At 44.5% G+C, this 25023-nt stretch overlaps 2 protein-coding genes across 4 annotated transcripts in view; one reads left to right on the top strand and one right to left on the bottom strand.

Moving 5' to 3' along the window:
• The window catches only part of LOC307224340 (uncharacterized protein), a 99557-nt gene that overhangs the window by 43810 nt on the left and 30724 nt on the right, over positions 1-25023 (top strand). The window lies entirely within an intron of this gene.
• LOC307224346 (lithostathine-1-alpha-like) lies at positions 1297-24609 on the bottom strand. 3 transcript variants are annotated; one of them, XM_079991178.1, is made up of 9 exons: positions 24447-24570; positions 23560-23631; positions 21180-21269; positions 19830-19949; positions 16540-16638; positions 13498-13584; positions 8746-8897; positions 7037-7152; positions 1297-1576 (listed from the first exon to the last, which is right to left on the bottom strand). In XM_079991178.1, the coding sequence occupies exons 2-9, from the start codon at positions 23570-23572 to the stop codon at positions 1405-1407; spliced, it is 849 nt and encodes a 282-aa protein (XP_079847304.1). In that variant the 5' UTR covers positions 23573-23631; positions 24447-24570; the 3' UTR covers positions 1297-1404. The 3 variants fall into 3 exon arrangements, with proteins under 3 accessions (XP_079847304.1, XP_079847306.1, XP_079847305.1); XM_079991180.1 differs by lacking the exon at positions 23560-23631 and having other exon boundaries at positions 21180-21289; positions 24488-24576; XM_079991179.1 differs by lacking the exon at positions 23560-23631 and having other exon boundaries at positions 1438-1576; positions 7074-7152; positions 21180-21289; positions 24488-24609.

Genomic DNA, 25023 nt, shown 5'->3' with positions numbered 1-25023 from the left:
GCTTTTATGCATGCGCAACCGCCGAAACCCGGAAGTAACCCATTCCAGTACTTCCGGGATTCGGTGGTCTGTAACCCAAAAAAACGCAACCTGAAGTGGCTGTAACCCGAGGTATGACTGTAGTTTGGTTCTCATTAACACAATACATTCTTTAGTCTTTAAGCTGCCAAAATAAAATGTATTGTTTTTAGTGCACAAAGACTAATAAGGAAACTCTGAAGATGTTTTTATACTGCTAATTCCTTCATACTCGACCATGAATTTTTTTAAGCAGTTAAGGAATCACTGTTGTGTGTGTGTGTGAGAGAGAGAGAGCAACTCCCGGAATAATAATAATAATAATAATAATAATAATAATAATAATAATAATAATAATAATTTATTATTTATACCCCGCCCATTTGGCTGGGTTTCCCCAGCCACTCTGGGTGGCTTCCAACAAAATATTAAAATACAATGGTCTGTTAAACATTAAAAGCTTCCCTAAACAGGGTTGCCTTCTGATGTCTTCTAAAAATCTGGTAGTTGTTTTTCTCTTTGACATCTGGTGGAAGGGTATTCCACAAGGCAGGTACCACTACCAAGAAGGCCCTCTGCCTGGTTCCCTGTAACTTGGCTTCTTGCAGCAAGTGAACCGCTAGAAGGCCCTTGGTGCTGGACCTCAGTGTCCGGCAGAACGATGGAGGTGGAGACGCTCCTTCAGGTATACTGGACTGAGGCAGTTTCAGGCTTTAAATGTCAGCACCAACACTTTGAATTGTGCTTGGAAACGTACTGGGAGCCATTGGAGATCTTTCAAGACCGTTGTTACCATAATTTTCGCCCCATAGGACGCACTGCCCTATAGGACGCACCTAGTTTTTTTTGGGGGGGGGGGGAATAAAGAAAAAAAATTATTTCCCCCCTAGGCACGGGGCTGGCGTGGGGGAAGCCCGAGCTTCCCCCGATCCCAGCCCCCAGAACAGCCTGCTATCCGCATGCCTAGGGAGCTGCACCGGTCTCCCCAGGCTTACGGACAGCTGTGTGAAGCCCGGGCGCGCTGAAGAGGCTTCAAAATGCAGGTCGCGCAGAGCTGCGAGGAGCCCGGGAGCGCAGGCAGCTCTGTGCGACCTTCCGGAGGCCAGCGCGGCTTGGCGCCGGGCTCCAGAAGGTTGTGCAGAGCTGCCAGAAGCCTGGAGAGCAAGAGCTCTCCAGTTTCTCCAGTTAGAGAAAGACTATTTTGCTTGAATCTGGGGGATGTTAACCTGTGATATTGCAGTAATGGTTTCATGCCCTGTACAAAATACAGGAAATAACTTGTTGGTGCACATTTTCAATTTATTTCAGCAGATGGAACTGTTCTTCATTTTATTGTATCCAGTGTTATCTGACTGCTTTTCTGTAGGGATGGTTGATTCCTACATCTTAAGGCATGTGACCCATAAACTTCGGATCAGGTGACTTCTTACAAACATATTTTGTTTGCAAAAAGCAAGGATAGTCATGCCAGCAACTTAGCAGTGGACACACATTGCTAATTAAAATACAGTCTTCACCCGTTTCGGCATCTGGCTGGCCAGTGGATCTATCCCAATATCTGAAAAGAAGAGGCAGCACTAATTAGTAGAGGAAGGATGCTTATTTCATCTCTACCTTCCAGCACTATATAAATGTTAAACACACACACACCCTCTTTTATATTTGTGATGGTTTGTTCAAAGGTTGGTTTCTTTTCTCAAATCATTCCCAAGTGTAGGATCAGAACCACTGTAATACATTGTCCACAAGGTCACACTCCTGTCTTGCTCAGCTGACTCAGTCCTGTTGCCAGGCCTGAACCCAGATTGGAACAACAATTAATATTACTATTGTTGTTGTTGTTATATTTGTACCCCACCCATCTGACTGGGTTGCCCCAGCCACTCTGAGCAGCTTCCAACATATATGAAAACATAATAATCTAGATGATTTGTGTTCTCCCAAGAATGTGTGCAGCTGTCCCACCACAACCCTCTGCAGCCCCTTCCCACAAAAGGGGTATTTGTGACCAGTCAATAGTTATTTCTGTCTTTAATTACACAACCTGAATTTGCCAATATGTGACAGAATCCCACCCCACAATAGCAACTGCTTAGAAGAGCCCTAACTCAGCATGTTTGACATGGATTAAGGAATGGATAGTATTTAAAAAAAAAAACAGAACTTCTGGGTTAGCGCCTCTGGCAATGGCGGAATTCCTCTGATCGGGAGGAATTTGCTCCGTGGAAACAGGGTCTGGCCGCCACGGCGAAGGCGGAGACCCACTAAAAATCACAGGCGGGAGAAGCCTGTGAACCTGGGATTCTGCTGGCACCTTTTGTGCCTCCCCTACTTGTGGGGAAACCCAGTTTCGGGGATCCGGAGTGACGTGGGGTGAGCGGCGCGGTGCTTCGAATTGATTGCTTCTTTCACGGAGTGAAGCCGCATTGCTGTTGCTGGAGTGCGCTGACTTTTTCCTGTGGACAATTCGATTTTAAACAACTACCTTGGATTGACCTTGGACTATTTGAGAATGTTGACAGAAGAAGCTTTAGTGATTGCATTATGCAAGATAAGTCACTTGTTGGAACAGCTCCACAAGAAGACAGATGTTATGATTACTAAAATTGATAACTTGGGACAAAAAGTGACTAATTTGGGACAAAACGTGAACATCAATACAGAAATTATTCAGGATCTGATACAGGAATCTACTTTGACAGGGCAAATTGTCGAGAAGGTGAAGGAGAAAGTTGTTGTTGTTGAACCTAAAGTAATACAAGTGGGAGCCCCAGCCTTACAGAGAGAAATTGAGGACTATAAGTTGAGGCCTTTTATGATTGAATTTAGAAAAAGTCAGATTTTGAGGATTGGAGCCCTGCCTAGACTGGAGAAGGAAAGTTGGATAGATCCCTTCATGCAGGGATTTATTGACCTTTGGGATTTGGACTTGGGTCATGAGGAGATTGGAGCTGTGGGGGCCTTTAGATTTGGAGGAATTTTGAAACATGTCCTGATATTCCTTATGGATTTTAGATTTAACCATGGAGATTTGGCTGACTTGTTGAGAAGGAATAAAAGCATTGCTAGGTTGGAGCTTCCCCGAGATCTGCTCTTCAGCATCAAAGGAAGGAAAATAAGAACAAGATCAGTAGAAGACAAAGTAAAGTGCATGTATAAATATGAAGAAGACCTGCAGAAGGGACTTGGAAAAGAGTTAAGAGCCTCGGACAGAAGATCACCAGGTTGATGGGCTATATGGAATTGACGAATGACTGGCAGAATCCGAGACCAGGGAGAAGAGATGGTGGAAGAAGATTGGAAAAAGTTTAAAGTTTATTTTTAGAAATAGAAATATTGTAAAATTATTGAGTGTTAGAAAAATGTTGGAATGAAATTTTATGGTTTTAGTAGAAATGTTATAAGGAGTTAAGCATAAATAAGCATTATAGTATTAATGGAAAATAAGGGTAAAAATATGTTAAGATATTTATATGACAGAAAATAGAGAAAGATGGAAAGGAATTGCTGAAACAATTAATAGAAGTGGAATACAAAAAGGGAGGTGAGAGGAGGTCGATGAAACAAGGGAATGAAAGATAGAGTACTGAAATGGTATGATGTATGTTTTTAAATTGTTTTTGTTTTGTTTTGTTTAGGTCAGTGTGTCAATGTTGTGTTTTGTATTGTTTATATATTGTATTGTATTGTATTTTCCCTTTCTTGTTTTTTTCTCTTTTTTCTTTTTGTCTTCTTTCTTCTCTTTCTTTTTTGTAAGTTTTAAAAGTAATATATATATATATATATATATATATATATATATATATATATTAAAAGGATAGTATTAAAAAACCCCACACTAGATAGTTGGATCTGGAAGGATATGGTTGCCACACATATCTGTGATAAGAAAAAGTGAAGGTCCGTAAACGGCTTTTTTCCCCAACCAGAACTTAAGCAAACTTAGTTTTGGCACCTCTCAGGTGGGTGCCTGTCAGGGAATTGGAGGCAGAGAAGGAGGAGAGGGGGAGAGAATGGGCACTTACAGAGATCCTGTGCCTTTAATTAGCAGTTGCTCTTCTTCAGAGGAGGAAGAAAACAAAAGGCTGTCGGGAGAGAATGAATCTGAGAGGGGAGGGCCATTTCCGGGGCCCAGCCACTCTCGGAGCAGAGGTAGAAGGGGGGCTGGGATTAGGAAATGGATTTGCTGGGGGAAGAAGCGGAAGTTGCCATTCAAGGCAACTGACTGATCATGATGGTGTCGTTCTTTGAACTCTTGTAAATACTTTGAAGCTACCAATAAATCACTGTAAAAATGGCTGGATTCCCGAATTGCTTATCTCAGCTTGCATTCACAACACTTCTCTAACAGTGCCATTTCCATTCTAAGAGAACAAGGGAGGTGATCGGGGTTCCAGCACCTCTTTTTCTAGAAAAATACCACTATGCATAAAGACTTCTTAAATCACTCTGTGATGAATTTATTTGGATTATGGACCAGGTATAATTATCTACTTGAAGGGAAAACACCACTGTGGTTATCCCCCATAGAGGGTTGTGCTCAAAAAGAAATATGAAGGAGAATTGGGGGGTTTACAAAGATATATTGTTATGCTGAAAACAGTTATAAGCTTAAAAAAAGAAAAGAAAAGGAAGACCTGGTAGTGGGTTGGTTTCAGTATCAAGTAAATGAACTATTTAAGAAGGATGTGTTTTATGGAACAATGATCTGGTACTGAATGGGGTTGCTTGGCAGTAATGAAAAACTGATTTCTAAAATATTATTAGAATGGGACACTAAAGATGAATTGGTTAAGGCAGCAATGACACAGTATGGAATTTACGGCTTGTTATACATTAAGAGAAAGCTATCTTAAAATCATGTACAGGTGGCATTTAATGCTAAATAAACTTGCCAAGATATATAAAAATGTGTCAAGTAAATGCTGGAGTTTTAAGCAGGTAGATGAGTCTTTCTTTCATTTGCGGTGGACATGTAAAAAATCTAAAGATTTTTGGTAAATGATATTAATGAAAATGTTTAAATGGGCTATTCCCCAAAGACCAGAAGCTTATAATATATATATTATAATCAAATCAAATTGCTGATAGGTTTCAAGATAAAAGCAGCGGAAGAAAAATGACCAAAAAGTTGTAAAAGAGAACTTTTCATAATAAATGAAAATATAATGCAGTAGAAAAGGTCTGAACAAAAAAGGTCTGAACAAAAAAAAAAGAATTTGCTGGCTCTTACCATGTTCTTTTAGAATGGCAATGGCGACCACCTGAGAGGTGCCAGAAATGATTTCCTGTAAGTTCCCCCTGAAAAGAGCCCTGGTGAGTTAAATAGACAAACACAAAAAGAGGCTGCCAGTTTGCCCTCATGTAGGAAGTGAAGCCAAACATGCTATTTGGAAACAGTCCTGCAGTTGTTGAGAGGCTCCCTCAGGCCACACCGTAACCATCTGTGTTTGTATCTGGCCTTTTTTCCTGAGGGGTGTGTATACTGGTGTCAGAAGCAGGGACACATGATCTGAACCACCGAGGTGTGCCAAGGTCTTGACCCCATATGCCCGTCTAATGTTCGTATACGCCTTGTCAAGAGTATTTTCTCCTTTTGTTGCACACTCAATGTGCTGATGGAATTTTGGGAGTACTGCCCTCACATCTGTGTGATTGAAGTCCCCCGCAATAATGTGCACAGCCTCTGGGTATCTGCTCAATTTAGCATTGATGGTTTCATGCATACTACTCATGGCCCTGCATGCATTTGCAGTTGGTCCTATGTACACCGCTGTTAACACCACTGTTGTAAATTCCCGGGGAAGATAGAAAGGTCTGCATTTAATTGTCACTTTCTATTTATAACTTCATTTTTGTTTCTCAAAATCTCAGCTTTATCATTTAGTTGCTTCATTTCTCCGTACATTTGTATAGTGGGTTCTTCTATTTCATCAGATGTTCCTTCTAGTCTTGACATAGTTTCATCTAGATCCTCTATGTCATTTCTTATTCCACTATTCCATTTCAATAATCTCTGGTTTACTTTCATTCCTCATTTCATTGACTGTTCCTTTTAATCTTTTCCATTTTTAATCTATTTTTTTTCCCTTCAAAGTTTCTATTTTTCTATTGAGAGACTTTGTTTACTCTGCTATCATCTGCTTAAGAGCAGTCACAGAAAAAGGAGTTTCCAACTAAACATCAAGAAGAACTTTCTTACAGTAAGAGCTGTTGGACAGTGGAAAGGCCTCACTCAAGAGGTGGTAGACTCTCCTTCCTTGGAGGTTTTTAAGCAAAGGTTGGGTGGCCATCTGTCATGGGTGTTTTAGCTGAGATTCCTGCTTTGCAGGGGGTTGGACCAGAAGAGCCTCAGGGATCCTTCAAAGTCTAAGATTCTATGATCATATGGTGTTCTCAAAGTGACCTGCAGAGATTCATTGATACTTGAGACACTGAGACTTAAGAATTCAGCTTCTGGGTCCCATGTATCCAGGTCTAACAATGTCTGTGCCCCCGATCAAACATTGCCAAATACCAAGTATTAGTGTGTGTCCTTTTGGAGTGTTTCTGATGTGACTGGGCAGTAAGAACACTACCAGCCCACTCCTCATTGACAGAACAGTTAAAAATGTTTGCAATGGAAGAAGAAGAAGAGTTTGGATTTGATATCCCGCTTTATCACTACCCTAAGGACTCTCAAAGCGGCTAACATTCTCCTTTCCCTCCCCCCCGCCACAACAAACACTCTGTGAGGTGAGTGATCAGGGCTGAGAGACTTCAGAGAAATGTGACTAGCCCAAGGTCACCCAGCAGCTGCATGTGGAAGAGCGGGGAAGCAAACCAGGTTCACCAGATTACGAGACTACCACTCTTAACCACTACACCACACTGGCTCTCAATGGAAGCCTGTATCTTGTGGAAAACAAAACCAGTGCTGGATTCTAGATTCAAAGAATACCAGGAGCTCTTGTTTAAAAAAAAAAAAAGGAAAAGGAATGCAGTGCAGGAGATAAGGAAATTTTGTTCACAAACTCACGTTACTTTAGTATCCACACCACTAATCCATTCGACACCATGAGGTTTCTTTGGGTTCTTCTTGACGCCAATCCAGAAATTGTGTCTCTTATTCCTAGCTTCTGTATCTATATAGAGCTTCAACAGAACAGAACAAATCAGACTCAAAGTCTTTACTGGGCATGTAGGGCTATAAACGAAATTGTCATGTTTAGGAATGTTAGAGAATTCTGCTGGAAACAGAGGCAGAAATTGCTACTGTTTACTTATTTGTCCTGTGTATAGCTTGGAAATTTATTAGGTAGTTATTTTCTTAAATTAAAAAAAATCCATTGTTCACCATCTAAGTCTCAAAGCAGCTTACAACAATAAAAACATACAAAATAAAAAAAATAAGCATAACTCTCAGGAATGTAAAATCTCAAAAATGTAACCAAAAAACCTTATACAGTGGTACCTCAGGATGCGAACAGGGTCCGTTCCGGAGCCCCATTCGCATCCTGAATAGAATGTAAGCCGCAACTGCACGGGTCGCGTTATCCACTTCTGCGCATGTGCGCGACATCATTTTGAGCATCTGCACATGCGCGAGCAGCGAAACCCGGATGTAACGCGCTCCGTTACTTCTGGGTTGCCGCGGAGCGCAACCTGAAAGCACTCAACCTGAAGCACATTCAACCCGAGGTATGACTGTAAAAGATCTGAAAAAGATCTGTGATTCAATCCAAATATGATAGGTAATTGCTGCTGCTGCTGCTGATTTCAATCTGGAAACAAAATATATTTGATTACATTTCCCCCAATTGAATTACATTTCATCTGGAATGAAATAAATGGAGTAGAATAATGTAATGAGGACATAATTTGCGTAATTATATAATAGTTTAAATTACTCCAGCCCATCAATAAGTGGTGCAATGTTTTGTTGTCAGACTTTGCGTGGATTGGTAGCAATGCATCTGAATGCCAGCTGCTGGAGAATGTGGGAGGGGAAGAGTGCTTTAGTGCTTGGATCCCACTCATGGGTTTCCCACAGGCATCTCTTTGGCCACTATGACAGCAGGATACTGGACTAGATGGGCCATTGGCCTGATCCAGCAGGCTCCTCTTATGTTCTTATGGGTTGTAGATATGCCATTCTGCATATCTATGTTCCATTTGTGAGTCCTAGAGCGTGAAACAGGCACCACCAAAAGTGGAGAGAACTGAAATTGTCTTGCATCCCTGGCTGCAGGTGACCTTTGTAGGCACCGAAAAGGAATAAAACTCATATGTATGGTGCAGCTGATCAATGGGACACAGTACAGTAGTGGGCAGCCTGAGGAAGCTCCATCAGACCTTGATTCCTGCCCATAAAACCTAGAGTGAGAGGCCAGGGTGAGGCCAGCAGGCTCAGGGGACCTTCTTTGTTGGGAGACATGTTGGAGTCACCTGTGAGTTTGCTTGAGTCCTGGGATGGTGGGTTTACTCCTGAGAGAATCATTAGACTAAGAGGTGTTCACTGTAGATAAAGGGTTAGCAAAATTCCAGTTCTGATATCAGTATATTTTTATTAGTGTTGTATGATCAATGGTTTTGTAATATTTGTAATATTTGTGTTTGTAATCTGCTCTGCCCTGTTTAGAGATATTTCTATATATTAAGCAGTATAGAAATGGTTTAAAGGTAAAATAAAAAATGAAACCATTAGCCTGTGCAAGATTATTCCTAATTTGTATGTGTCCAGCTCACCTCTTCTTCCTGGGTTGTAATGGAAGCCAGATGGGTATTAACCTCCTGACATCTATTCACAGCAACTGGCCATGATACTTTGTCATCCGAAAACAAGTAGATGTTCCATCTAAAGACCCTCCATCCTGAATTAAGTTTCTGCCGAACATCATCTTTGATCCAAGCCAGAAAAAGAGCAAAACAGAAGGAGATTTAGTGTGTAGTAGGTCTGTGCAGATTTTTCTTGTGCTTTTCTTCTAAAAATTAATAAATTACAAACTCAAAATGAATTACATGCATCTATTTCATTACAATCTCTCATAATGTATTTAAAGTAGCAGCTTATAAGTACATGAGAAGAGCTCTGTGGGATCAGGTCAAAATGGGCCCATGTAGGCACTGTGGTCTAAACCACTGAGCCTCTTGGGCTTGCCAATTAGAAGGTCGGCGGTTCGAATCCCCACAACAGGGTGAGCTCCCATTACTCGGTCCCAGCTCCTGCCAAACCTAGCAGTTCAAAAGCATGCCAAAAAGTGCAAGTAGATAAATAGGTACCACTCCGGCGGGAAGGTAAACAGCGTTTCCGTGCTCTGCTCTTGTTTCACCAGAAGCGGCTTAGTCATGCTGGCCACATGACCCAGAAAAACTGTCTGCGGACAAACACCAGCTCCCTCGGCCTGTAAAGCGAGATGAGCGCTGCAACCCCAGAGTCGTTCACGACTGGACTTAACTGTCAGGGGTCCTTTACCTTTTTTAGTCCAGCAACCTGCTTTCACAGCAGCCAACCAGATGCCTCCATGGGAAGCCCACGTGCAGGATCTAAACACAACAGGACTCTCCTCAGTTGTGATTCTTAGCAACTGGGCCTCAGAGGCATCTCTACCTCGAGAATGTGGCCCTGGTTTCACTGTGGAATGGCATGGTGAACTGGGCAGCTGCCATTATGACACCCAAGTCGCCTCTCCAGTGTTGTGGAGCTGACTTGGTATTCCTTGATATTCTGGTGAGCTTAGTGCTATGAAGCGAGCCGGATGAAGACTAGAGCACAGGTGGCTCAAGATTATCTCTTCTTCTTCTTCTTCTTCTTCTTCTTCTTCTTCTTCTTCTTCTTCATTTGTACCCCACTCATTTGGCTGGGTTGCCCCAGCCACTCTGGGCGGCTTCCAGCATATATAAAAACATAGTAAAACATTAAACCTTAAAAGCTTCCCTATTCCGGGGTGCCTTCAGATGTTTCCTAAATGTTATATACAGTAGTACCTTGGGTTAAGAACTTAATTCGTTCCGGAGGTCCGTTCTTAACCTGAAACTGTTCTTAACCTGAAGCACCACTTTAGCTAATGGGGCCTCCTGCTGCCGCCGTGTCACCACCACGCAATTTCTGTTCTCATCCTGAAGCAAAGTTCTTAACCCAAAGTACTATTTCTGGGTTAGTGGAGTCTGTAACCTGAAGCGTCTGTGACCTGAAGCATCTGTAACCCGAGGTACCACTGTAATTACTCATCTCCTTAACAACTGATGGGAGGGCGTTCCACAGTGTGGACGCCACTGCTGAGAAGGCTCTCTGCCTAGTTTCCTGTAGCTTCACTTTTCACAGTGAGGGAACTGCCGGAAGGCCCTTGATGCTGGACCTCAGTGTCCAGGCAGAACAATGGGGGTGGAGACACTCCTTCAGGTATAAAGGACCGAGGCCATTTAGGGCCGTTTAGACTTGCACTGAAGTCATCCAAACACTGCTTGGAGGACATAACCATGCCAACAATGGACCAGTGCAAGCAGCAAGGAAGGATCATTGGGCAGCTTGTACTGCATTTTCTCTAGTGCAGGGGTCAGCAAACTTTTTCAGCAGGGGGCCAGTCCACTGTCCCTCAGACCTTGTGGGGGGCCAGACTATATTTTGAAGGGAAAAAAAGAAGAAAGAAAGAATTCCTATGTCCCACAAATAACCCAGAGATGCATTTTAAATAAAAGCACACATTCTACTCATGAAAAAACATGCTGATTCCCAGACCGTCTGTGGGCCAGATTTAGAAGGTGATTGGGCCGGATCCGGTCCCTGAGCCTTAGTTTGCCTACCCATGTGCTAGTGACTATATGCCTGGCCACTTGCCTCGACTTCTGTCCCTCTTTGCTTCTTATATGTAACAGAAAGTGGTTAGTGCTTCATTGCATGAGGGGATGGTCCCTGCTGCCTTGAAAGAGGTCGTGGTGTGACTACCAGTGGTGTAGCATGGGGGGTGCAGGGGGGGCCGGACGCACCGGGCGCAACATCTGGGGGTTAGGGTTAGGGGGCGCAAATTACTTGCCTTGCCCCGGGTGCTGACAACCCACGCTACGCCACTGGTGACTACTCCTAAAGAACTAGTCATAGACCCCTATGACCCGGGTTTACCAAACTTGGGTTTCCAGCTGTTTTTGGACTACAGCTCCCATCATCTCTAGCTAGCAGGACCAGTGGTCAGGGATGGTGGGAGTTGTAGTCCCAAAACAGCTGGAGACCCAAGTTTGGGAAACCCTGCCTTAGACTTAAATCTATTCTGACCCATCACAAATACCTTCGGGGGTGGGGAGTTAGGGGGAGGTGATGGAAAAAATAGTGGGGAGGCAGCTACAGGGATTCTTGGATGACACAGATTTAGATCCATTCGAATCTGGATTCAGGCCTGGTCATGGGACAGAGTTACCCTTGATTACATTGAGGGATGACCTCTGCAAGAGAACAGGACAAAGGGAGCACAACCTAGTTCCCACTTCTTGATCTTTCTGTGGCTTTTGATACTACTGCCCATGGGATCCTTCTGGGCCAGCTCCATGGAATGGGAATGGGGGGCGCACTGTGCTGCAGTGGTCCAGAGAGTAGCATTGATCAAGTGCTTTTTTGCCCTCATGGTGGTTATTTTTTTTTTTATTTATATTATTTATTCAATTTATATACCACCCATTATCAAAAGATCCCAGGGCAGTGTACAACATTAAAAACACATTACACAACAACAGTAATAAAAACATAATTTAAAGCATACTGAGAGAAAGTCTAGAAGAAGAAGAGAAGAAGAGTTTGGATTTGATATCCCGCTTTATCACTATCCTAGGGAGTCTCAAAGCGGCTAACATTCTCCTTTCCCTTCCTCCCCCACAACAAACACTCTGTGAGGTGAGTGGGGCTGAGAGACTTCAAAGAAGTGTGACTGGCCCAAGGTCACCCAGCAGCTGCATGTGGAGGAGTGGAGACGCGAACCCGGTTCACCAGATTACGAGTCTATCACTCTTAACCACTACACCACACTGGCTCTAATAATAAAGCCTAATAATAAAACAATCATAATAACAACAGTCCTCTAACCCACACTTTCACGAGCCACAGATTACAGTGGTGCCCCGCAAGACGAATGCCTCGCAAGACGAAAAACCCGCTAAACGAAAGGGTTTTCCGTTTTTCGAGGCGTTTCGCAAGACGAATTTCCCTATGGGCTTGCTTTGCAAGACGAAAACGTCTTGCGAGTCTTGCGAGTTGTTTCCCCTTTCCCCCCTTTTTCTAAGCCGCTAAGCCGCTAATAGCCGCTAAGCCGCTAATAGCGCTAATCCGCTAAGCCGCTAATAGGGATGCTTTGCAAGACGAAAAGACCGCTAGACGAAGAGACTCGCGGAACGGATTATTTTCGTCTTGCGAGGCACCACTGTATTTAACAGCCATAGGCCTGGGTAAAGAGGAATGTTTTTGCCTGGCGCCTAAAGACATGTAATGATGGAACCAGGTGAGCCATTCTGAGGAGCCACCACAGAAAATGCATGTTTTCATGTTGTCACCCTTCGCACACCTCTGGGATGGGGGGACATAGAGAAGGCCTCAGAAGACAAGCTCAGGAGACGCGGTCAGTTTGCATGGGGAGAGGCAATCCTATTGAAGTCCTGAGCCATGCAAGGCTTTATAGTTCAACACCAACACTTTGAAATGGGCCCGGAAACTACTCAGCAGCCAATGCAGTTGTGCCAGGATTGGTGTTATATGCTCAAACTGTCTTGTTCTGGTGAACAATCTGGCCATTGCATTTTGCACCAGCTGAAGTTTCCAAACAGTCTTCGGAGGCAGTCCCAAGTATAACACATTGCAGTATTCCAACCTAGGGGCTACCAGGGCTTAGAATGCAGAAGTCAGGCTATCCCTGTCCAGATAGGGATTTCAGCTGGGCTGAAAGAAGGCACTCCATGCCACTGAGTCCACTTGGACCTCAAAAGACACGTGGTTACATTATTGAGTGCCACAGGGCACTATTTTAACCCCAATATTATTCAATGTTTATATGAAGCTGCTGGGAGTGGCCATTTGGAGTTTTGGGGGAAGGTGCCATCAGAACACTGATGACACTCCACTCTATTTCTCAATAACATGTGAATCAGCAGAAGCTACACAGGCCTTTGACTGGTGCCTGGACACAGAGATGGGATGGATGAGAGGAAATAAGCCAAGCATGAATCCTGGGAATACAACAGCACTGTGTGGGAGTAGTTCACTTGGCCACAAAATTGGTACAACTGCCTGTCCTGGGTGGAGTTGTAATCCTTCTAAAGGAGCCGGTATGCAAATAGAGGTGCTCCTGGATTGAGCTTTGTCACTAGAAGTGCCTTTTACCAGCTGTGCTTGGCCTACCCCAAGCAGCCCACCCCCCATACATTCGAGAGCCATGTAGAAAAGTGACCTTCAGGAGGTGGAGCCTAAGGGGAGGCTCCTTTTCCACTCCGGTTCTTCATCACGATGGTCTCAGCATTACTTACCAATTTCAAGTTGCAGTTCTTCGTTGAGCATGGTCAGATTGACAAAGTAGTCCGATAAGTTCACAACCATTGCAAATTTCCCATAATCTAAAAGGTTTACAAGAATCCAGGTCAAGATCTTAAATCGCAATCTATATCTATTTCAAATCATCTCCCTACATTCTGCCATGCAGGGGAGGACCAGGCTTAATGTTGCATTTTAATCTTGTTTTTTAAGTTGTATTTCAATCAATTGTTTTTATACCTGGTGTTAGCCACCCTGAGCCTAGTCTTGGCTGGGGAGGGCGGGGTATAAATAAAATTTATTATTATTATTATTACTATTATTATTAGGCCCATGGGCACATTTGCATATGCTGAGAAAAATCAGGACACGGGCCTTGCGCCTCCTTCCCAAAGTCTGGGAAGCTTCCGCCCACCTAGTCCAGCATCCTGTTCTCACAGTGGCCGACAGTGGGAAACTTGCAAGCAGGATCCGAGCAGAAGAGAACCACGCCCTCCTGTGGCTTCCAGCAACTGAGATTCAGAATCATTGCTGCCTCCAAGTGTGGAGACACAGCAGCGTTAGAAATCAGCCAGGCGCTGGGCGCATTTTACACCATTTGCAACCAAGTGAAGATGCCCGGATGCCAGGACGGCACCTGACGTCTCCACCATCTGGAGGTGCATGCCTGGGGAAGAAGACGCGGTGCTCTGACAGGGTGCAAGAGCTAACCCACCTCCTTACCAAAGCTGGGCAAAAGCAGCTCATGATTTGGGAAGGCGGCGGGAGAGCTCTCGCACCCTGCCAGAGCATTGCGCCTTCTTCTTTAAGTGCTTGCAATGGTTCCCATGTTTCTTTGGGGGATGTCAAGCACTTTAAATGTGTGCTGAATGAGCTTTAAATGTATGTAAGGTAAAAGGTAAAGGTAAAGCACCCTGGACAGTTAAGACCAGTCAAAGGTGACTGTGGGGTTGCAGCGCTCATCTTGCTTTTCAGGCCGAGGGAACCAGCATTTGTCCACAGACAGCTTTCCAGGTCTTGTGGCCAGCAAGACTAAACCGCTATTGGTGTGGATATGACCTTGTGCTACTTTGACGGGGCCCCTGGCACAGTTTTCAACCCAGCCTTGGCCATCTCCTATTTTGAGAATTCAAGGACCAAATGCCCATGTGTGCATGTCAGAAGAAGCATGCAAAGCCCAGCGGAGGCGCAGGTATGGTGAACACGGCCAGGTGCAGCTTAGAGGGACCTGGAGCAAAGTAGCCTCTGATGAGCCTCTTACTTGGTCAGGGTTATTTGGTTGTGGGAATCATTAGCACCAGTCTAGATGCCTGCTTAGTGTCACACAATGCTCACAATATAGCATCACTCTCAGGAACTGTAGGGAATTAATATGGCACATAGATGCAGACATCTGGTGCTGCTTTGATCACTGAGTTGCAGGTGACTCTGGTAGACCCTGAGGTCTTAAGCAGTGATTTCTGAGCTCCACAGGGAGCCATCTGTTATATAAGCATAAATAGACAACACTCCCCCCCCAAAAGGCTGCAATATAGATAGATGATAGATAGATGATAGATAGATAGATGATAGATAGATAGATAGATAGATAGATAGATAGATAGATAGATAGATATAGATAGATAGATAGATAGATAGATAGATAGATAGATAGATAGATAGATAGATGATAGATAGATAGATAGATGATAGATGATAGATGATAGATGATAGATGATAGATGATAGATAGATAGATAGATAGATAGATAGATAGATAGATAGATAGATATAGATAGATAGATAGATAGATAGATAGATAGATAGATAGATATAGATAGATGATAGATAGATAGATAGATAGATAGATAGATAGATAGATAGATGATAGATAGATATAGATAGATATAGATAGAGATTTTGTTTTTTTAATGTTGAGTCAGTCCATTACAGGCTTTGTGACAAAAGTCATTTCCAGCCTAAGATATGCCTGGGATTCACTTCCAGACCAGCGCTGTTAGCTAACGGGTCACAATCTGCACTCCTGTCAGCTTGAGGCAGCGAAGCAGCAGGATAAGATTATAGAGCAAAAGGGGAAAGCCGAGGCGTGGCTACCCTAATGCTCAAGAGCATGGGTAGGCAAACTAAGGCCCGGGGGCCGGATCCGGCCCAATTGCCTTCTAAATCTGACCCGTGGACCATCCGGGAATCAGTGTGTTTTTACATGAGTAGAATGTGTGCTTTTATTTAAAATGCACCTCTGGGTTGTTTGTGGGGCATAGGAATTCATTCTTTTTTTCTTTTCTTTTTTCAAAATATAGTCCAGCCCCCCACAAGGTCTGAGGGACAGTGGACAGGCTCCCTGCTGAAAAAGTTTGCTGACCCCTGCTCAAGATGCACGCCATGCTGACCCCCAGGATGCACGCTATGCTTCCGCGGGTTGCGCTACGTCCCCAGGAAGCGTGCCAGCCCTGCCCCCACCTGCTGTCTGCCCCACGGTGCCAGAGCATGAAGCGCCGCCACTGCTGATCAGAAGAGCCTAAGGATGTCTGATTGGTTTAGAATGACAACTGTGGGTTGCAATTGCTATGGGAAGTCGGATATAATTAATTGGTTGGTTATTTGTGATCACGTGCCTAGGTTAGAAGTGTGTAGGAGTAGATGCTTGTGAAGATCATTTCAGCCTCCCTCAGAATTTTTAGGAGGCTGACCCGATGGACTCCTTTATTCAGTAAAGACCTATCTTTTCACTTGGAGCCTCCAACCCTTTCTTTCGGGTTTCTGCGAGGGACATATCCAGCCTAGGAAACTTTTTTAAAAAAATCTATAACACCGTCACATTTCACTGGCAATCCACCCCTTTCCCCTGCAGCCTTTATTCCAGCTGAGCAATTGGAATAGGCTTTTATTGTGAACCACTGCTATATTTTTATGACACGGTGGTGTATAAACATTTTCAGAAATGGAAAAGTACTGGGGGAAACGACCCTAAGCAGTGTTGGGGAGACACTTGCAGAGAAAGAAGCTTTCTGAAAACTCTGACCAAAACACATTGCTTACCATTCATACTGTTCCACTTTGGGTAGTAAGTATTAGCAAAATCCCGAACCTTCTGCTGTGCTGCTAACACTTGCGCATGCTTTTTATAATTGAGAACATCTAGAAAGAAAGGAGGAATGAAACACACTAGTTTTATGCCAGCTGGAAGTGTGGCTCTACCCTATGTAAGTATACCTGAAGGGGCTTGCATGTGGAGCAGGTGGAAGGAGGAGGAGAGGTCAGGTCGGGGCAGCAAAGGGGGCCAAGTTGTGGTGGAATTGCATCATGCTACACTTCCGGGTTGGCACCATAGCCGAATGGCGGATTTCCTCCGAGCTCCGGAGGGAATCTGCTTGACAGGGGTCGGGTCCTGCCACGCTGGCAACGCGGGGACCCTTAAAAACCACAGGCGCGGAAGCCCGTGGACCTGGTGACTCGGCGGGCACCCTTTGCGCCCCCCCGACCCGCGAAGGAGCCTTTTTAAAGGCTGCGGAGCGGGGGACGGGGAGCGGCGCGGTGCTGTGAGTCTTCTGCTTCCCCTGCCGAGCGAAGCCGCATGCCATTCGATGGAGAGCGCTGACCTCTTCTTTTGAAAATTTGGACTAAAGCCAAAAACAACAACCCGTGAGTAATTTGGAAATTGGACTAAAAACTTTCTTGGATTCGGTACGAGCGGGGGAGGTGCAAAAAGGAAGTCCGTCTCCCCCTTATTGTATATAGTTTAAAGCAAGGATTTGACAACTAAGGTCGAGAGAAGAGCCTTTTCTTTATCTGATAAAAGTCATTAATTCCACGGATTGATAGTATAAGTAACTGTGCTGGAGGAGGAGAGTTAATTTTCTGAGTTAAAGTGCCACCCATCCCGGGACCGGGAGTGATCTGTGAGAGGAGCCTGCTGAGGAGATATAGAAGATTTTGACAGCTGTCAAATTAGCTGTCAAAGTCGGGAAAAATAGAGAACTTTGTTACTGATGTTCTTGCTGGTTACATTAGAGTTAATATAGATACAAACTGTTGAAAATAAAGAAGAATTGAAACAAACTAACTTGGCTTTTGGGTTGGAAGTGAAAGGAATACTAAACAACCAGAATCCCTCTAGTGGGGGTTCAGGGACATTACAAAAATGGAAATAGGTCGAAAAATACTAGCTGACCTGGATGAGGTTAGTTTTCTCGTGAGAAAGTTGTGCAAGTTGCAAGAGCAAGGTCATGTTTTGTCTACAAGTGCTATAACTTTGAAGTCAACAGTAAAGGAATCTACTGAGCTGGAAAAGGATTTGATGTATAAAACCCAGGCAGCTGAACAAGAAAAGAAACTTGAGAAAATTGAAAAGGAGGAGCAGGAAGGAGGGGCTGCAAAGCTGCAGAAGGCAAAGGAGAGCCGGAGGCTTGTCAAGATGGACATAAAAGAAAATAAGAACTGGAGGATAAAAACTGGGTTTGAATTGGAAATTGAGAAATGGAAGGATCTCCTTTGGTGGAGATCTGAAGATTTATGGTCTATAAATCTGATCAAGGTGGAAGTTGGAACCTTTCGGCTATTTGGACTTGGAAGAATTGAGAATCAAGACTTGAGCCTAACTTTTAAATATGGAGATCCGGCTGGAAGGAACAGGGACATTATAGGGATAGTGCCCCTCCGAGACATGGTGTTCAACATAAAAGACTTTCAAAGAAACCGGCAGAGAGAGACTGAAAGAGATTTAAGGGCCTCAGACGTGAGGCTGCCAGGCTGATAATAGATGGACAAATGGATAATGGTTTGGGGATCGAAACCGGGGAAGGGAGGGTGGGGTTTGGAAATCCAAAGGGTGTACAAAAATATTCTGATTTATTCTATCTTTTTTTCTTTTTGTGCTGTTACTAGTATTAAAATGGGGAATTCGTGGAAGGGAAACTGGGTCAATCTCAGAAAAAGTTTTCAAGTATAATGATTGATGTATATATGCTAAAAGTTGATATACAAATTGAATTTAATATAACAACAAATTAAGGTTAAAAATTTAGGGAGAAGAACTTGTTGAAATAGATTTCTGGACAGGGAATACAAGAAGGGGAGGCGAGGGGAAGTTCTGGAAAAAAGGTATTGAAAATATGGATTGCAAATGTTGAATTTTTCTTTTTCTTTGTTTTATTTTTCTTCGTTTTTTTGTATTATTGGAAATTCTAATAAAGATCATTTAAAAAATAAAAAATAAAGCGCCCTGCACGCGGAAGCAGAAAAAAAAAAGGAATTGCATCATGCTAGACCGATGGGCAGTGGCTGAGGAGGTGCACCAGCCAGAGGGAAGGAGGAAGAAGAAGAAGAAGAGTTTGGATTTGATATCCTGCTTTATCACCACCCTAAGGAGTCTCAAAGTGGCTAACATTCTCCTTTCCCTTCCTCCCCCACAACAAACACTCTGTGGGGTGAGTGGGGCTGAGAGACTTCAGAGAAGTGTGACTGGCCCAAGGTCACCCAGCAGCTGCATGTGGAGGAGCAGAGACGCGAACCCGGTTCCCCAGATTACTATTCTACCGCTCTTAACCACTACACACAACACTGGAGGGGGGAAGGGAGAGGTTGTTCCTTCTCCCTTCTGCCTGTTGGTGTTCACGCAGGGCCAGGCTCCTTGTCAGTCACACCAGCAGGAATGCAACCACCATTTGGGGTTGGCTGAACTCAAATATGGGGAAAAACATGTCCCGTTTGAAGTCTGAACAGTACAGGGGACTCTTTTGTCTAAAACAGGGGCAGTGCCATTTTTCTAGGGACAGGTGGTATCACTGCTGATTGCAACATGAATCTACACCTGCCTAGTTCTGGGGTTCGCAACCTACGGCCCATGGGCCACAAGAGGCCCACAGAGGTCGTTTAACCAGCCCACAAGCCACCTCCGAACCGAGCCACCCAGTCGGCCTGTCCCCGCACGCTATGCTAAACTGGCGCAGTGTGGTGCGGGGATTCGCTTCCACGGTGGCAGAAATCACGTCTGCACAGACAGAGACGCCTGAAATCACCGGCCCACAGAGGGATCTCCGCTGGAGTGAACTGGCCCAGGCAAGGTAAACCTTGCTGACCCCTGGCCTAGTTAGTTACTAAAAGTCTTTGAGCTATTCAAGGGCAACACTGAAATGCCACTGAAATCACTGTGTGCGTGTGTAAAATTGGACTCTCATCTCGTTCACTGAAATCAAAGGGAAGATAAGGGGCTTCTTCTTGATGCCATTCTTTTCTCTCTCTTTTTTAAAGGATTCTTTACACTGAAGTTAAACCAGCTAAGGCAATGGTGGGGGGAGGGGAGGTTCCTTTGCTAGAAGAGTTAAACTTACACACTGTGACCAATGCAACTGTTCCGAGGAAGAGGATCGTGGCAGCGCATGCGGCGGCAGCTTTACCCACAGGGGAGTTGACCCATGTTACTCCCTTTTTCCAAAGATCGTCGGTCTTACCTTAGAGGACAAGAGGACAGAAAACCTTACTTTTACCACCCCGCAGGGAAGCGATGGGCACAGTCAGTGCAAAGCAGAACTCCACACCCTGCCCATCATAGTGATGACAGGTGGATGTGGCTTTGGGGGGGGAAGCCATCTTGAGCAAAGCAGGACTCCTTGGTGGGCCAGGATTGGCCTGCAGGCCAGAGGTTCTGTACCACTAGTTTAGGGGGACACCTGGGCTCTCAACAGCTTTCTCCTTGGAGAGCTGAATAGGCGCCCAATAGCTAAGCAGGATCACAGTCCTCAGCTGCAGGCAACTCCACAGCAGGCCAGGAAGCCTGCACCAAATCCTTTGCACTGCACAACATGCACTTACTTGGAGTCTCGATACCTGCCTCCTCTTAGCAAAAGCAACGCTCCCACAGTTATCATCATCTCTGACAAACCTTCCTCACAGAGTTGCTATGGTGAAAAAGGAAAAGGAAGAGTTGTGCACATTGCCTTGAAGTCCTGGGAGGAAGGACCAGATGGAAAGGAGATGAATGGCTTGGAAGTCTGTGACCTACAACGCCAAATCCATTATGCGCATGCACATGCACACACGATTGTGGGTTTGATTCCTATATGGGCCACCTGCAAATTCCTGCATTGCAGAGTGCTGGGGTGGGGTGGAGGTTGGACTAGAAGATCCTTGGGGTCCCTTCTGACTCTATGACTCTGTGTGACCTTTTTCCAAGGACCTCAAGACAGTGAACCTCATTCCTCTTCTTCCTGTTAATGATTACAACAAGCTGTAGGCACAGGCAGCTTTTTAAGCAGAAGCTCAATGGCCATCTCTCATGGATGCTTTAGCTGAGATTCCAGCACTGCAGGGGGCTGGACTAGATGACCCTCGGGGTTCCTTCCAACTCTATGATTTTATGAAAAATGTTAAATGTCAAAGAAATGATTGTGTAGATACCCTACCTCATATTCCCATACAGTAATATGAATTTGGTTAATTTTCTCCCTCTCTCTCTTAAACAATATATCATATATATATTTTTTTTTGGGGGGGGGGGGATAATATAGGATGGCAGTTTTAGCAGGAAACATACCATGACTTCCCTTTTGGAGATTGTAACATGTGGGACACACCCTGCCTAGAAATACACTTTCTCCCATCTATGCCTCCCTACCCCACAATTGTTTTTCTTATGGTGCCCCCACTGGAATTTCCTTTCATGTGCTTTGGAGCATACAGACCCTTGGCTGCTGGTTGTGCTGGTGCTTGCTTGGCAGCAGTTTCGGGCTTTTTACGTTGCGGGAGGTTCTTTTTCCCTTTCCCCTTTATATCTGAAAAAGAGCAATGGAAGCTTAATGTATACATGCTTATCAATATGGAGCCGCAACCAGCAATACCTAAACAATACCATGAAAGTTACATAGATAACAAAATACCCTTTAAACCAGGCTCAGCCTGCTCATTGGCTCTGAGGAGGACATCGGCTCAGGTGGCAGCCTATGAACACCTGAAAATGGTGGCAGACCTGGGCCCCTGAGGAACATGCTGCTCACTGCTGCCCAGGAAGAGCAGGGTTACCACTGCCTGATCCTCTCCAGCCCCCCTTTCCCTTCCCAACCACCTTCAGTACCATAGGGTTTCCCCAGGCCACCTCCAGTTGCCTCTGATTCTGCCCCTGATTCTGCACTGCTCTCTGCCACAGCCTCTTCCTGCTCACTAAACCTTGTTGCCTCTTCAGCTTTCAAGACCTCCTTCTCCCTGTCTGCTCCCTCTTCTCCCTCTGACCACTCATCGTCATCCCACCACCAACCTCCTGGCTCTTAATCTTGTTCCCTTGGCAGTTCATTAGTTGGTACCTCCCGCCACCCCTCTGCATCCAGCCAGTCCATGACATTCCCCCTCCCTGGGGAGTTCTACTAGGGCGACACTGGGACTCCAGGCTGCAAAAGGAATGGAGTGCAACTTGTACAGCACGTTGGCAACAAATATTCACACAGTTGTTCAAAAATAATTTTACACCATTTATCAAATATGTGAGAAAGAGACAATTGCTTACAAAGTGCCACGAAAACTTACAAACTACCTAAAATAAAGTGAACTTGCAATATCAGATTTTACTAGGTTCTTACAAATTCTTGACTCAGATATTCAGTCTTGTATGCTTAAGCCAAGAAATTGTCTCTTCAGAGATATTTAGCACTAGTAGACGCATCAAGATGGCCTGAAGCTCAACATCAAAAAAACGAAGATCATGGCCACTGGGCCCATCATCTCCTGGCAAATAGAAGGGGAAGAAATGGAGGCAGTGAGAGATTTTAATTTCTTGGGCTCCATGATCACTGCAGATGGTGACAGCAGTCACGAAATTAAAAGCCGCCTGCTTCTTGGAAGAAAAGCAATGACAAACCTAGACAGCATCTTAAAAAGCAGAGACATCACCTTGCCGACAAAGGTCCGTATAATTAAAGCTATGGTTTTCCCAGTAGTGAAGTATTGAAGTGAGAGCTGGACCATAAAGAAAGCTGATCGCCGAAGAATGGATGCTTTTGAATTCTGGTGCTGGAGGAGACTCTTGAGAGTCCCATAGACCGCAAGAAGATCAAACCTCTCCATTCTGAAGGAAATCAGCCCTGAGTGCTCACTGGAAGGACAGATCCTGAAGCTGAGGCTCCAAGACTTTGGCCACCTCATGATAAGAAAAGACTCCCTGGAAAAGACCCTGATGTTGGGAAAGATGGAGGGCGCAAGGAGAAGGGGATGATGGAGGACGAGATGGCTGGACAGTGTTCTCGAAGCTACCAGCATGAGTTTGACCAAACTGTGGGAGGCAGTGGAAGACAGGAGGGCCTGGCGTGCTCTGCTCCATGGGATCACGAAGAGTTGGACACGACTAAACGACTAAACAACAACAATGTTTAAGCCAAGAAATTGTCTCTTCAAAGATATTTAGCACTAGTAGACGCATCAATGGCACGAGACAACTGAAGAAGCCCATAAAACTGTGCTCAGGGAGTGTGTTATTCGCCAACCCCAACAAATCAACCCCACCGGGGGCAAAACAGCAGCCCCTCAACTGCATGGACTGCTAGGGCGAAACGGGGATAGAACACTGACACCCTGTCATCTTTATTACTTCATACGCTGCTTCATCAGCACCTCACAGATACCGGGAGCAATGCTGAACTTACCCTTTTCTTGAATCTCCTTGGACTTATTTTTAAAAACAAGGGAAAAAAATGAAAAAAAATGAGTGTAAAATTATTTTTGAACAACTGTGTGAATATTTGTCGCCAACGTGCTGTACGAGTTACACTATCTTTATTAATGGCACAGCTTGCATTTTTCTAGCAAGAGTAACAGGAAGGGAGGCAGGTAGGTGGGGCTGGTTGAAGGCAGCCCGGTGTTGGTGGGGAAGTGGCCCGTTTGCCTTAAAGAATCAGCTTCCTGGGGGCCCAAATGGGAGCAGAGAAGCTCCAGCTTAGCATTCTACTAGCACATCCCTCCCTTGAGAGGCAATGGGGCAGAAGGGAGCCACCACCACCTCCTCAGGGAGGACCTGCAGCCAGAGACAAAATGACCTGCATGCCTGTGAGAAGAGGGAAAAGAGCAGAAACAACTTACCCGCCTTTGCCATTTTAGGTTGTCATTTTGATTGCTGTCCCTGAGTGTGGATTGTTGTTCTCTATTCTTTCCCTACAATCACATAATGTGGGCAGGGTATGGAGTGGAGAAAGAATATATTAGGACAAATGCAGCATTTGAAAACCGGTCACATGAGTTCTCCATATGTCGCAAAGTTGGCATTAATAATAATAATAATAATAATTATTATTTATGCCCCGCCCTCCCCAGCCAGAGCCAGGCTCAGGGCAGCTAACAACAATAAAATTACAGTAAAATTACAGTAAAAACATAATGGGGGGGGCAATTTAAAATACAGGTTAAAATGCAATTTAAAATGCAGCCTCCAAGATGTGCTATTATGTCTCCCCTCCCCTTTGTGCATACTTCAAGCAGCTGGTAGAGTCTGAAAGATATATTTGAAGGGAAAACCTGCATTCAACTGAATCCTCAAGAATGGAGTGAAGATGGGAAGGAGGAGGAAATGAGCAAACACGTAATAAAATAAGATAAAGGAGAGCTGGACAGTGGGCAGCACTCTGAAATGACTCCTGACCACTGGTCCTGCTAGCTAGGGATGATGGGAGTTGTAGTCTAACAACAGCTGGAGGCCCAAGTTTGAGAGACCCTGATGTAGATGATGAAGAAGTACAAAGAAGAAGGTAAGAAATACAATATAATCTAATGCCTGGTTGCATTAAGAACCATTTAGGGAAATTTAATGAAGGCAAATCAATAGAATTCTTCATTCAAAGATGCAGCACAAAGATGTTACCATAAAACTTAACATGGGTGTCAGTTCTTAAAAAATTGGTGTCCCAGATCTTATCTAAGCATATCTCAACCCTAGCTCTCTTTCCTCTTTCCACCAGGTGTTGCTCACTCACCTGGCTGTCTCCTGGGGCACCTCTTCACTTCCCTGATGCACACCTGCTTAGTCTTTCTTCCTCTTTTCCAAGGGTGCATGAGGGGCCAAGTGGAATGGCTCCATTGTTGAACTGGCAGAGCACTTGGCCAATCAGGGACTGGAAGAAAGTGAATCAGGGAAGTTCTGGAACGTTCTGCGTCACAGAGGAAGATGGATGAGGCTGTTGGCAGAAGGACCCCGGGTGGAGAGAAGACAAGTGCAACAGGGTGCTACAACATCCAAAAAGGAGCAATGTAAGGTAGGGAAATATTACTACATAGATTCTAAATTGTATCCTCAAGCCTTTCAAAAGTGTTTTATACTGTACATTAGTGTTACATACATGTTTTAAACAAATAGATGTCACATTTATGTTTTGCGTCAGGAGATGGAATTTGAGCTCTAGGTCTTCAATATAATTTTTATCATGTGTGTATTTCTTTTTTTGATAGCAGAAAGAACAGTGAACCCCCAAAGAAACGGAACTGCTCTAAATAATCAGTTAAATGCGAAGGAATTGGCATTATGATAACGTTTTCAGAGTAGCCATGTTAGTC

This window comes from Podarcis cretensis, assembly GCF_951804945.1.
Source record: "Podarcis cretensis genome assembly, chromosome: 9".
In the NCBI taxonomy this organism is placed as follows: domain Eukaryota; kingdom Metazoa; phylum Chordata; class Lepidosauria; order Squamata; family Lacertidae; genus Podarcis; species Podarcis cretensis.
The sequence above is the reverse complement of the archived record's forward strand: the minus strand, read 5'-3'. Positions and strand labels throughout refer to the sequence as shown.